The 12,563-nt window shown below is 57.1% G+C and overlaps 1 protein-coding gene across 3 annotated transcripts in view; it reads left to right on the forward strand.

Annotated features, from left to right (window-relative positions):
- Nucleotides 1–4,950, forward strand: part of JDP2 (Jun dimerization protein 2) — a 41,242-nt gene extending 36,292 nt beyond the window's left edge. For all 3 annotated transcript variants that reach the window (XM_051826215.2, XM_051826217.2, XM_051826218.2), the window contains exon 4: nucleotides 3,928–4,950. In XM_051826215.2, coding sequence (XP_051682175.1) covers nucleotides 3,928–4,113 — 186 coding nt within the window. In that variant the 3' untranslated portion in view covers nucleotides 4,114–4,950. The remainder of the gene's footprint in view (nucleotides 1–3,927) is intronic.
- Nucleotides 4,951–12,563: the final 7,613 nt, after the last annotated feature.

The following is a 12,563-nucleotide window of genomic DNA, read 5'->3' on the forward strand; positions in this document are numbered from 1 at the left end:
GATACGCATCGACCAGAGGGCAAAGCAGTCCACAGAACTGCAGACAGAGCTCCCCGCTTCATACTGACCCTGTGGAAGATTCTAGCCCCGCTCCTGCATCAATTAGGAGACAAGAGCAGGCACTTGGTGCTGAGAAGCCACAAACCACACTTACAATTCTGTTTTTAAGAAGATTCTTCTGGGCCGGCGCCGCGGCTCACTAGGCTAATCCCCCGCCTGCGGCGCCGGCACCCCGGGTTCTAGTCCCGGTCGGGGCTCTGTCCCGGCTGCTCCTCTTCCAGCCCAGCTCTCTGCTGTGGCCCGGGAGGGCAGTGGAGGATGGCCCAAGTGCTTGGGCATAAATAAGTCAGCAGCTCTCGAGTTACACAGCTGGAGATGAAATTAGGAAGCAGTGCGTTTCTGTGCTGAGCCAGGCAGTTGGAGTTCAGTACGTTCCCTGGCACACGCTAACACTTTAAAGCCAGCACACGTGGTGCCGTCCCTGTGGTGACGGTGACAGGCACGTTGCCCCACTCCTCACCCAGCCCCTGTGTGAAGCCTGTGCCCCCCTTAGGGTCAGCCTGACCTACAGCATCTCCAGGAGATGGGTCCAAGTGCGGGACTACTGAATTTGTTTTAGTTTTTATTTTTACTTATTTATTTTCATTTTATTTGGAAGGCGGAGGGCGGAGAGAAAGAGAGAGAGAGAGAGAGAGAGGCAGAGACTCCCCAAATGCCCACAACAGCCAGGGCTACGCCAGGCGGAAGTCAGGAGCCCAAACTCAATTTTGGTGCCCTACATGGGTAGCAGGGACCCAAGTACTTCGCCGTCACCCGCTGCCTCCCAGGGTGCATGTTAGCAGGAAACTGGATCGGAAGCAGAGGAACTGGGAGTCCAAGCAGGCACTCCAGCATGGGTTGCGGGCAGGGCCATTGCGTTCCGTGTGTTGGGTGCTTCCCTGGGCACGTCCAGGTTAGCCTCAAACTCACTTTAAAGCAGCCTCCTGAGGCTGTGGCTCGGTGAGTCAAGTGGCTGCTGCGACGCCAGCATCTCATGAGCGCCAGTCTGAGTCCCGGCTGTTCCACTTCCAATCCAGCCCCCTGTTCATGCGTCTGGGAAGGCAGCGGAAGATGGCCCAAGTGCTTGGGTCCCTGCCACCTGCGTGGGAGGCCTGGATAGAGTCCCAGGCTCCTGGCTTTGTTCTAGCCCAGCCTGGGCTGTCACAGCCACTTAGGAAGTGAACCAGCAGATGGAAGATCTCTCTGTGCCTCCGCCTTTCAAATAACTAAACAGCTCTTAACAACACACACTCTTCCTTGCTCTTCCCAGTGCTCCAGAACAGCTCCCCTCCCAGGCCCCACTCCTTGGGTCATTCTCTCAGGCTCCCCATCAGCTCTCGCCCTGTCTCCACTCTCCGCAATCCCGGCAGGGACCGACACCGGCTGCTTTTGGAATCTCTTTCTTCTTCATTCGGTTCTCTGCTCTCTGTCTGAAGCAGAAACTCCTTTTGCCCTGTTACCCTTCCGTTTACCAAGTGTTTTTACCGTGTGGGCTCATCTGCTTCCCACAAATGAGGTTACAGAGGCTCCTCCCAGAGCTGCAGCCGGGCTGCAGAACTGCAGAGCCGCATCCCTGCTGTGCCCGAGAGGGAGCCGTGCTCAGAGCCTGGTGCTTTTTCCCTTGTAAGCACCTCCAAGCTCTCCTGTGACCATGACCTTGTTCAGGCAGGCTCCCTGCTGAAATCCTCTCCCTACCCTACTCCACCCAGCCACGGCCAACCCAGTTTCTAAAAACCCCGCTAAGTTCCAGCTCTCTGCAGGACCCTGGGTGGCAGAGGGTCACCCAGGAAGGAAGCCCTGCCTTGCTGTGTGGAATTCTTCTGGTGAGGGGTTCCTGGCCTTTGGGTCCCCCAGAGCGTTCGTTGCACACAGCAGGTGCTAAGCAGGTGTGGGCGTTGCCCTGAAGGAGCTGAGGGACCCGGGTGGTCAAAGGGTCTGTAGGACGTCCCCAAGGTCAGCAGCTGGCCCGGTGCAGTGAGCAGGTGCCTGAAACCCAGGGTCTCTGCAGGCCCCCAACAGAGGGCTGCTCCGGGCATTCTGAGGGCTGGGGGCCACGCCCGCTTCCCCGTCATGCCTCAGCCTGCGGAACCAAAAACCACCGTGGCTGGTTTTTAATATTTTCCCCCAAGCATTTTTTCCTTCTCTGAGGCCGTTCTCTCCATGAGGCCTGCCTGTGTCAGCAGTTCTGAGTTCCCCGCCAGCTCACGCTGCCACCACAGAGAGGAGCACGAGGAACAATCCAGCCTGCTCTGCCGGCCTGAGGGAGGCAGCCCCCCTGGCTGAGACCCCAGGGAGAGGCTGCACCACCTGCGCCCCGCCTGGGGCGGGGGAGGGGGCGGCACATCAGAGGCAGGTGGCTGCCCAGGTGTCACCCTCACAGCTGGAGCCGCAGCTTGCTTTCTGACTGATAGAGGTTGCTCAGTCTGCGCTGCTGGGATCCAGGACTAGATGGTTCTGTGTGAGTGGCTGCGTGGCGGGTGTCCAGAGCTGGTAGGCTGTGAAATCCACCTCCACCTGCACCTACACGATGCTGGTTAGCGCCCTCCCCTCTGGGAGCTCCACGACCCAGATATCTGCAGACGCTGTCCAGTGTGCCCTGGGAGGCAACGCAGCGCCTACAGGGTAAAACGGAGCTGGCTGCTGGGTACATTTCAGCTCTCAACCGGGTATCTGGGGACACAGCCCAAGAAAAGTCATTCTGACACTTTTCCTGTGTGACCCCCGGGCTGTGAGCTGACAGCCCCTCCCCCGCCACCTGGCCCCACCCCTAATCATCCACATCCCTGCCCTTACCTGGGGCCTCTCCGGGCGGTCTGGAAGGTCATGGGGACCTCACTTGAGGTCTGCTGGAAACCTCCTTTTGAATCCAGCAGGAAGACAAAGTGGCCTCTGTCTGGGTGACAGACGTGTAGACTACAGGGGCTAAGAAGGGACTGTTTAAAGCATCATCGCACAATGGGCTCGTGACATGCATTTATCACACGGCACAGCACCTTGCCACCGCACTGTCCGCCCTCTGTGGGTCACCGCACAACCCCCCATGGACCTGCCCTAGGCCCCCTTGGCCCCCATCCTTTTCCCACCCTTTGTTTCTTGTGCAAGGGCCCTGGGGCAGCAGAGCATCCGGCAGATGAGAGCAACAGTGAGGGGCTGAAGCTGGTGTGTAGGGAGAGGGGAAAGGGGCAGGTGGGCTATGAGTGAGGCTGGTCCTAGACTCCTCCCACTGTGACCCAGGCCGGTGTCTCAGACGGGATGAGCTCTGCGACCAAAGGTCACTGGCCCAGGAGCTCTGTGCCTTCTCCAGTGGGAAGCTGGCAGAGGGAAAGCAGGCAAGCGGTAGCCCAAGGTGCCTGTCCCCAGAGCCGTCCCCACCCTGGCTCACAGCCTGCGTGCAGCCCAAGGTGCCTGTCCCCAGGGCCGTCCCGCCCTGGCTCATGGCCTGCCTGCAGCCCAAGGTGCCTGTCCCCAGGGCCGTCCCGCCCCGGCTCATGGCCTGCCTGCAGCCCAAGGTGTCTGTCCCCAGGGCCGTCCCGCCCCGGCTCATGGCCTGCCTGCAGCCCAAGGTGCCTGTCCCCAGAGCCGTCCCCACCCTGGCTCACAGCCTGCGTGCAGCCCAAGGTGCCTGTCCCCAGGGCCGTCCCACCCCGGCTCACAGCCTGCCTGCACCAAGGTGCCTGTCCCCAGAGCTGTCCCGCCCCGGCTTACGGCCTGCCTGCAGCCCAAGGTGCCTGTGCCCAGGGCCGTCCCGCCCCGGCTCATGGCCTGCCTGCAGCCCAAGGTGCCTGTGCCCAGGGCCGTCCCGCCCCGGCTCATGGCCTGCCTGCAGCCCAAGGTGCCTGTCCCCAGGGCCGTCCCGCCTCGGCTCACGGCCTGTCTGTGTTCGCGCAGGAGTCCGAGCGGCTGGAGCTCATGAATGCGGAGCTGAAGACACAGATCGAGGAGCTGAAGCAGGAGCGGCAGCAGCTGATCCTCATGCTGAACCGGCACCGCCCCACCTGCATCGTCCGCACCGACAGCGTCAAGACCCCCGAGGCCGACGGCCACCCGCTGCTGGAGCAGCTGGAGAAGAAGTGACCTGGGCTGGGCCAAGGAGAGGTGGAGGCGGCGGAGGAAGAGAGACTCGGAGAGAGGAGGAAGGGGCCCAGAGGGCCCTTGCTTGGTGCATGGAAACCCGTACGAGGCTCAGCAAGCCAGCAGCGGTCGGGCTTTTGTGGGACACTCAGATCGGCTCCACGGGGGGCAGAAGCGGGCTGAGGAAGCCCGGAGGGACCAAGGGCTGAGACCAAAGTCGACCCACGGGCAGGGCTGTCCCGGCCTGGAATCTCGCTCTGAGCAGGCAGGACGGAGGGGTCTGGGCCACAGAGACCCCCGAGCCGGGCAGCCTCGGGCCCGTGGCCGGCCTCTCCTCCAGGACACCCACCCGAGGGACCTCCGAGCAGCCAGGAGTTGCAACCAAAATGCGGCCGAGGATGGAACTCAGAGGGAACCTGTGAGCCAGCTGCCCCCAGCCCCGCCGCGAGGCCGCAGCCTCCCGGCCCAGCTGGAGTTTGCTGTGGGCGTGGCGGCGCGGGCGCCCCCTCCAAAGCACATACTCACTGAATGTTTACAGACTGGCTGTCCTGGTAGGGCTTCCAAATGCACATTTTTTTTATACTTTCTTTTTTTTAATATTTTTTACAAAAAAAGATTTTATACAAGCAATATATATATGGATTTCTATAATCACTCGATGTGATACAGTATAAATATGCTATGGTTTGTTTGTTATGAACAGACACCCACCAGTTATGGCCGTTGTGTGTAACTCCTAAGTACTGTAGTCTCGGGGTGTCGGGGTGGCCAGGGCGGGGGTGGGGTGTGTTTCCATCCTTCAGAGCCTTCATAGTACTCAGTAAACATTGCTCTTCCTTACCCAGCCGCCTCGCGTGTCTGCCTGGGGGATGGGGTGCAAGGCGTGCCCAGAGTCAGGGCAGGTCGGGAGCACCTGCTGTAGGCCCGTAGTCCTCACCACCGCCTTCCCAGGAAGGTGTGTGTGTGTGCCCATTTTACACTCATGCAAGCTGAGGCTCAGAGAAGTTCCCCTGCAGCCTCCATGTTTTACTCCGTTTGTTTGGTTTGCAGAGGTTTCCTGGGTGCCTCCAGGGATGTGCCAGGCGACCTAGGAGCCCCAGAGCCCGCAGTGACGAGCTCACCCTGAGCTCACCTCTTGCACCGTCTCGTTTTTTCATTACAGTCCTGCCAGGCAGTGGCAGTGGTCCCCGTGGGACTGCTTCCCGTCTGAGGAACTGGAGGCCTGGGAAGGGCAGACTCGCGGCCGCTGTCAGTGGGACAGCACTGAGAAGAGTGCAGAGACTTCTTGGGACATAGAAGTAAAAAATACGCTGATTTTGTGCAAAAAAAAGGTTGAAATCTGTGCATACAAAATATTTTTAAAAAGTTCATGAAAATGTATAGTATGAAAAAACTGTGCATGGATTTCAAAACATTTTTGCACCAAAATTATATATATATTTTAAAGACTTATTTATTTGAAAGGCATATTGACAGAGGAGAGACGGAGAGGTCTTCCATCCACTACTTCCCTCCCCAGATGGCTGCAACGGCCAGGGCTGGGCCAGGCCGAAGCCAGGACCCTGGAACTTCATCTGGTCTCCTATGTGGCTGCAGGGGCCCAAGCACCTGGACCATCCTCCACTGCTTTCCTAGGCTCCTTAGCAGGGAGCCGGATTGGAAGTGTGGCAGCCCGGACTCGAACTAGCACTCTCATATGGGTTGCAAGTGGTATCTCAGTCTGCTGTGCCACAGTGCTGGCCCCCACCTTATCTTTTAATTCCATTTTCCAGGAACTTTTTGAAGTACTTACATAGTCACACAACCCCAGACATTATGCTTCCATTTTGCAGATGAGATAGACGAGGCACAGATAGGGTCAGGGACTTATCCAGGACACCCAGCTGGCAAGGGACAGAGCTGGTGTTTGAACTCTGCCTCAAAGGCCCAGGATGCTCCTTCTGGCAGCAACTGATGGTGTGATTGTCTCTGTGGTCTCACCTGGTGAGAACAGGCAGCTTAGGAGGCCACAATTACAGATCGCGCTGCAGGGAAGGCAGGGCCGAGTTCCAGGTCATCCCGTGGCCGGGGCGTGACGCAGCTGCTGCAGCAGGTGTCCGCTGAACCCAGGTGAGGGTGTGCGTGACTCTGCCACCTCCCCGAGCAGGGACAGCTCCGTGCCACACCCATCGTCCCTCGGCACTCGGCAGCTCCCGAGGCACTAGCAGGTGTGCGGTCTTGTTTGCTCTTCCAGCTCCGTGAGCTGGGTGGGATAGGTGTGTCCACCTTCCTGTTTGCCGAGGCTTACAAAGGTCAGAGTTCACCCAGCTGAAGGGAGGCAGAGCAGAGAGCTGACCCCAGATCCCCTGCCGTTTTTTTTTTTTTTTGTAAGATTTATTTAATTTATTTGAAAGGCAGAGTTGGAGAGAGAGGGGGAGAGACAGAGATCTTTCATCCATTGGTTCACTCCCCAGATGGCTGCAACGTAGCTGGGGCTGGAGCGCACCTAAATCAGGGGCCTGGAACTCCATTCAAATTTCCCATCGTGGGTGGCAGAGACCCAGGTACTTGGGCCATCATCTGCTGTCTTCCCAGGTCCGTTACCTGGGAGCTGCATCAGAAGCAAAGTAACCGAGACTTGAACCTGGAACCTCCACTCCAGCGTGGGATACGAGTGTCCCAGGCAGTGGCTTAACCCGCTGCACCACAACACCTGCTTCCTGGTTAACTATCTTTATTCTCTGAGGTGGGGTGCAGAGTCTGTGTTCTGATCACGTGCCCGGTTCCCACGGTGATGAAGGCCTGGGATCCAGGATTCTGGGTTCCTTCAGCTCCTGTCTGGCCACAACCAGCTGTGGCGGGCTCGTCATGCCCACCCTGGGCCTCCGGGTGCCCTCCTGCCCTGCGATCATAGATGTGACACGTGCCACCGCCCTGCAGGGTCCCTGTGAGAACCAGTGGAGGTGATGTGTGCGTGTGTGTGGCCTGACAGGCCCTTTGATGATCTGTCAGGCAGCCGCTCGTGAGAGGGGGCCAGGATGTGCCTTAAAGGAAACTTGGCCTTGCTGCGAGGGGGAAGCTGACCCGACTGCCGTGTCCCACAACGTGGCAGTGAGCCGGCCCGCTCCCTTCCAAGACACACTGGGGCACAGGAAGGTGCAAGAATGCTCGCTGAGGCTCTGACACAGCCTCAATACCCATGAACCTACGGAGAGAGAAAGGCTGGCTATTTTCATGAAATTGACTATTCCACAGTTAAAAAGCATGCACTACAGCTGCATGGAGCAAAGCAGATAAATCTCAGAAACCTAACCCCAGGGCTGGAGGGCAGGGGAGGAAACCACAGAAGGATGCAGTGTAGACTGGGTATCCTGCATGGGCGGCAGGGACCCCTGGGGCCGTCATGAACGGCTGCCTTCCCGGGTACATGAGCAGGAAGCTGGGTTGGAAGTGGAGTAGCCAGGACTGAGTGAGAACTGCCACTTCGGGAACTCAGTCCAAGTCTTCCACGTGGGTGGCAGGGACCCCATCACTTGAGCCATCACCCCTGCTTTCCGGGGCCTGCAATAGCAGGAACCTGGAGCCAGGAGCCGGAGCTGAGTCCCGAACCCAGCTACGCCAGGGTGGGACAGGGGTGTCATAAGCAGTGTCTTAGCTGCTAGGATGTGCATCAGCCCCCACGTCCTAAACTTGCAAATCAGCACTGAGCTACATCATAGGGGTAGGAAGATTCCGTCAGCATCAACATCTATCAAAGGGAGTGCTCCTGGGAGCGGGAGGAGGGGGTGGCAGGTGAGCAGGATCCTGGTCTTCAAAAGCATGTGCGACATATCACGTATCACAATGTAGAAGAGCATAAGAATTTGTCAGTGGTGGGAGATGGGCCCACGGACGCGGGTCTTGTTCTTGCTCAGGCTCCTCCGTAGGCTTGGTCTGTTTCCTCACCAGAGGATGCACCGTGGTCCAGGTGGAAGACTTGGCTGTTCCTTTCTTTCCTGGCAAACGCAGCAAGTTTAAAGCAATCTGGAATGACACTGGATTGCAGCTTGCTTGCACCATTCTGAGTTTATGCAAATGCAATGACACACCAGCAGGGGAGGCAGGGGGGTTGCGGGCTCACGCCCCTGGTGGAGAGGGCCTGGGGAACCTCTCCTCCGGGCATCTCCAGGGCCTGACTCAGTGCTCGGCAGGGGTAAGCCAACACACACAACACACACAGCAAGCACAGGTTCAAAGAGGGTGAAACAGAACCAACAGACACACTTACACATGAAACACACGCACATGACTATAGATATGAAATGTTATGGACACAGTTACACACATGAGGCTCGGACACATATATGGATATGTACGCAGGGGGAACATTTACAGATACATATGTATCCATTAAATACAAAGCAGTGAGAGTTTTGCTAACCATACTCTTTTGTATCATAGTTCTGAGATTTTGAACTCAGTTCTTTGTAAATACTTAAGTTACAGTTTATTAAGAGGTTAATATTGAAACTGAGTGCAGGCCGGCGCCGCGGCTCACTAGGCTAATCCTCCGCCTAGCGGCGCCGGCACACCGGGTTCTAGTCCCGGTCGGGGTGCCGGATTCTGTCCCGGTTGCCCCTCTTCCAGGCCAGCTCTCTGCTGTGGCCAGGGAGTGCAGTGGAGGATGGCCCAGGTGCTTGGGCCCTGCACCCCATGGGAGACCAGGAGAAGCACCTGGCTCCTGCCATCGGATCAGCGCGGTGCGCCAGCCGCAGCGCGCCGGCCGCGGCGGCCATTGGAGGGTGAACCAACGGCAAAGGAAGACCTTTCTCTCTGTCTCTCTCTCACACTGTCCACTCTGCCTGTCAAAAAATAAAAAATAAAAAAAAATAAATAAATAAATAAAAAAAACTGAGTGCACTGTTTTGGCTTAAAAATAAATATTGTGGGCCGTTGTTGTGGCGCAGCAGGCTAAGCTGTTGCCTGCATTGCCGGGATACCCTCTGAGCTTCGGTTTAGTCCCGGCTGCTCCACTTCCATCCAGCTGCACGCTAAGGCACCTGGGAAAGCAGCAGAGGTTGGCCCAAGTACTTCAGCCCTGCCACCCACCTGGGAGGCCTGGAAGAAGTTCCTGGCTCCTGGCTTCAGCCTGGCCTGGCCCAATTGGGGACTGAACCAGTGGATGAAAGATCTCTCTCTCTCTGTCTCTCTGTCTCTCTCTCTCTCTCTCTCTAACTCTGCCTTTCAAAACAAATAAATCTTTTTTTTTAAGTGAATATTGTGGCAGAGCCTCTGGAGCCACAGGTGCATGCCTATACCCGGGAGACACCCACAGCCAACTTCTGGGAGACCCCATTGGAAGTCCAGGGAGCCAATGCCTGTGCGGCCTGCTTTGACTAATTGGTGGGGGAGAGGCTAGATGGACAGTTCTGAGACAGGTTTTCTGAAGTTCCTCGCAGGATTGAGAAAGACCTGCAGAAGTGACACACACGGGTGGCCCCGCTCAATACTACGTCTCGTACTAGTTCTCTCTCCTCTGTCCTCCTGTCCCTCCGGCTCCCTGGGAGCACCTCCCAGACAGCAACCCGCACCTCAGCATTGGTCTCAAGCTCTGATTTCGGGGAAAACCAGGCCAAAACGTAGCTCCCGGAGCTCCCACCTGTCAATGGAGATGATGCAGTTCCAGAACGGTAGGGACCCGGCGGAGGCAAGAAGCATCATAGGCAGCAAGGATGAAGTTCACGGTCTCAGAGCCCAGTGACAGCGAGGTAGGCTGGGCCCCCTTGTGGAGAAACCCTTCATCGCCACCACGTCTTCCATAACCACTTCCCAGAGCAGGTGCTGGGCGTGGTGGTGAGGACATCGCTCAGCACGCCAGCATCTCATTATCAGGGTGCCTGAGTTCGAATCCCTGAGCCATTCCTGGATGCAGCTTCCTGCTAATGTTCGCCCTGCGAGGCAGCAGGTGATGGCTCAAGCATTTGGGCCCCTGCCACAGAAGTGGACTGAATTCCAGACGTCAACTTCAGCCTGGTCTAACCCTGGCTCCTGCAGTCATCTGGGTAGTGAACCAGCAGGTGGCTCCTTTCTTTCTGGCTAGCATCTGCGACAGCTCAATAAACCCTTTCATTTCTGAGGTCTTGGGGTTTTGCTCACACACATGGTTTATGGAGGCACAAGGCTGCCTCCCAGTGGGCCCAAACCTCCCTTGTAGCTCTTCTCCCACTTCTGAGGAATATAAATGGGAAAGATAGGCTTAGGAGCTGCACTTTGGTTCTCTGACTAGTGAAGGATGAGGGGTTTCCTCTGTCTGTCTGTTCTATTTTTATTTATTTGAGAGGCAGAAAGAGATAGGCAGAGTGAGCTCTCATCCGCTGGTTCATACCCCAAATGCCTACAACTGCCAGGGCTGGGCTGAGCCAAAGCTGAGCCAGGAACTCAATCCGGGTCTCAATTCATGTGGGTGGCAGGGACCCAATCACTTGAGCTATCACCTGCTTCCTTCAAGGGTGTGCATTAACAGGAAGCTGGGAGGCTGGTGCTGTGGCGTAGCGGGTAAAGCTGCTGCCTGCCATGCCAACATCCCATAAGGGCGCCGGTTGGAGACCCGGCTGCTCCACTTCTGATCCAGCTCTCTGTTATGGCCTGGGAAGGCAGTGGAAGATGGCCCACGTGCTTGGGCCCCTGCACCCACGTGGGAGACCCGGAAGAAGCTCCTGGCTCCTGGCCTCGGATCGGCACAGCTCCGGCCGTTGCGGCCAACTGGGGAGTGAACCACCAGATGGAAGACCTCTCTCTCTCTCTCTGCCTCTCTGTAACTCTGCCTTTCAAATAAGTAAATCTTTAAAAAACCATAGGAAGCAGGAGCAGGACGCAGACTCAGGCACTCTGCTCTGGGATGTGGGCATCTTCACGAGTCGGCCCCACATCTGCCCCAGTAAGAGGGATGTGCTAGGAACAGCTGAGAGGACGGCGTGAAACTGCCTCCACCTCCCAGGAGGTAAATCAGAAACGGGACTGCACCCCGGGAGCCATTGCGGAGGAAAGCACCACCGGCAGAGGCTTGCGGGATGCAGAGATGGTGAGAGTCTCTCTCGGATCCTTGCTGACTCAATGGTTTGATCTCTGCAAACCTCAGATGGAGTGTGGTGGGAGATGGTGGACCGCTATTGACTTAACCTATCACTGCCTCTGGGCGGGGCCCATCGTCACTGCTGGAAGAGACGCCCGCCTCCGTCAATTGGGAAGTGCGTTTTTCTCAATTCTCAGCAGTAGGAGGGTCACGGCGGCCATTGGACGCAGCAGGCAATCTCCTCTTGGGACACCCGCGTTCCATATCGGAGCGTCTGGGCTCGAGTCCCGGTTCATCCTCTTCTGCTCCAGCTTCCTGCTGATGTGCACCCTGGGAGGCAGCAGGTGATGGCCCAGGTGATGGGCTTGCAGCCACTGTGGGAGCCCCAGATCGAGTTCGTGCCTCTTGGCTTCAGCCTGGCTGCTGCGGGCAGCTGTGAATCAGTGAATGGTAGATCTGTCGTTTTCTCTCTCTCTAAGAAGTTTTTAAAAAATAGAGTTTCAGGAAGAGCTCACTTTCTATGCGGAAGGCAGGGCCTAGCTGGAGGGCCGAGCTAACTCTCCGGCTCCCCGGCACAGTGTTGGCCACAGGGGGTCTGGTCTCCTGCACACCCCTCGGACTCCAGCTGTTCACTGTGTTGGTGGCAGAGCTGCAGAGCAGGAAGTGATGCCGAGGAAGGCACAGGAGCAGGAGGGGATGGGAGGAGACCCGGGGAGGACGCAGGGCGCGCCGTGGGGATGACATTTCCAGCGGTGCAGTGTTCCAGGGCTTTCTGAAGCCAACGGCAGGTGTGGCACCTCACAGCCCAGGACTCAGGAGGCTCAGGGCTCAGTGGCTCTCGGTGGATTTGGAGGCAAGATGCCAGCCGTGATTAGGAGCAGTGCTCCATCCCACTTGGCAGGCCTTGGGGCCATGAGGCCGGGACCAGGGTCTTCCTGCTCTGCCACTTACTCCATACAGACTTGCAGGCCCCGTGGAGCTAACGCTGTCCCCGGTCTGCTGAGCACTGGCTGTGTTGAATGCACAACTCCCGATAAGTTAAAGTGCTCATACGATGTGCTGGTGTCTTAACTGTGCACGGCACAACACCAGAACTTTGCTTTCAATGTCCTGGTACGCTGTTTTCTGAGTTATAAATATGTATGGCTTCATGTCACCTAGCAGTGAAAAGAAGTTGTGTATGGTTGTCACCGAGAGTGTGGCTCCCGAGGGAACTACAGGACTGACTGATTGTTACTGAGCGCTAGGTTTGTGAGGTAGCTATTATCAGTTGAAATCCCATTTTGTTGATAAGGAAAACTGAGGCTTAGGTAAGCCTCCGTGTGTTATTCAACATCACATAGCTAGCACCACGGCACGCAATCCAATCAGTGCCTACAGACTGCTTCCAGTGGACCCAACAAAATGCCAGCCTCCAGAAAGT

Source organism: Oryctolagus cuniculus, chromosome 20, assembly GCF_964237555.1.
Source record: "Oryctolagus cuniculus chromosome 20, mOryCun1.1, whole genome shotgun sequence".
Classification (NCBI taxonomy): domain Eukaryota; kingdom Metazoa; phylum Chordata; class Mammalia; order Lagomorpha; family Leporidae; genus Oryctolagus; species Oryctolagus cuniculus.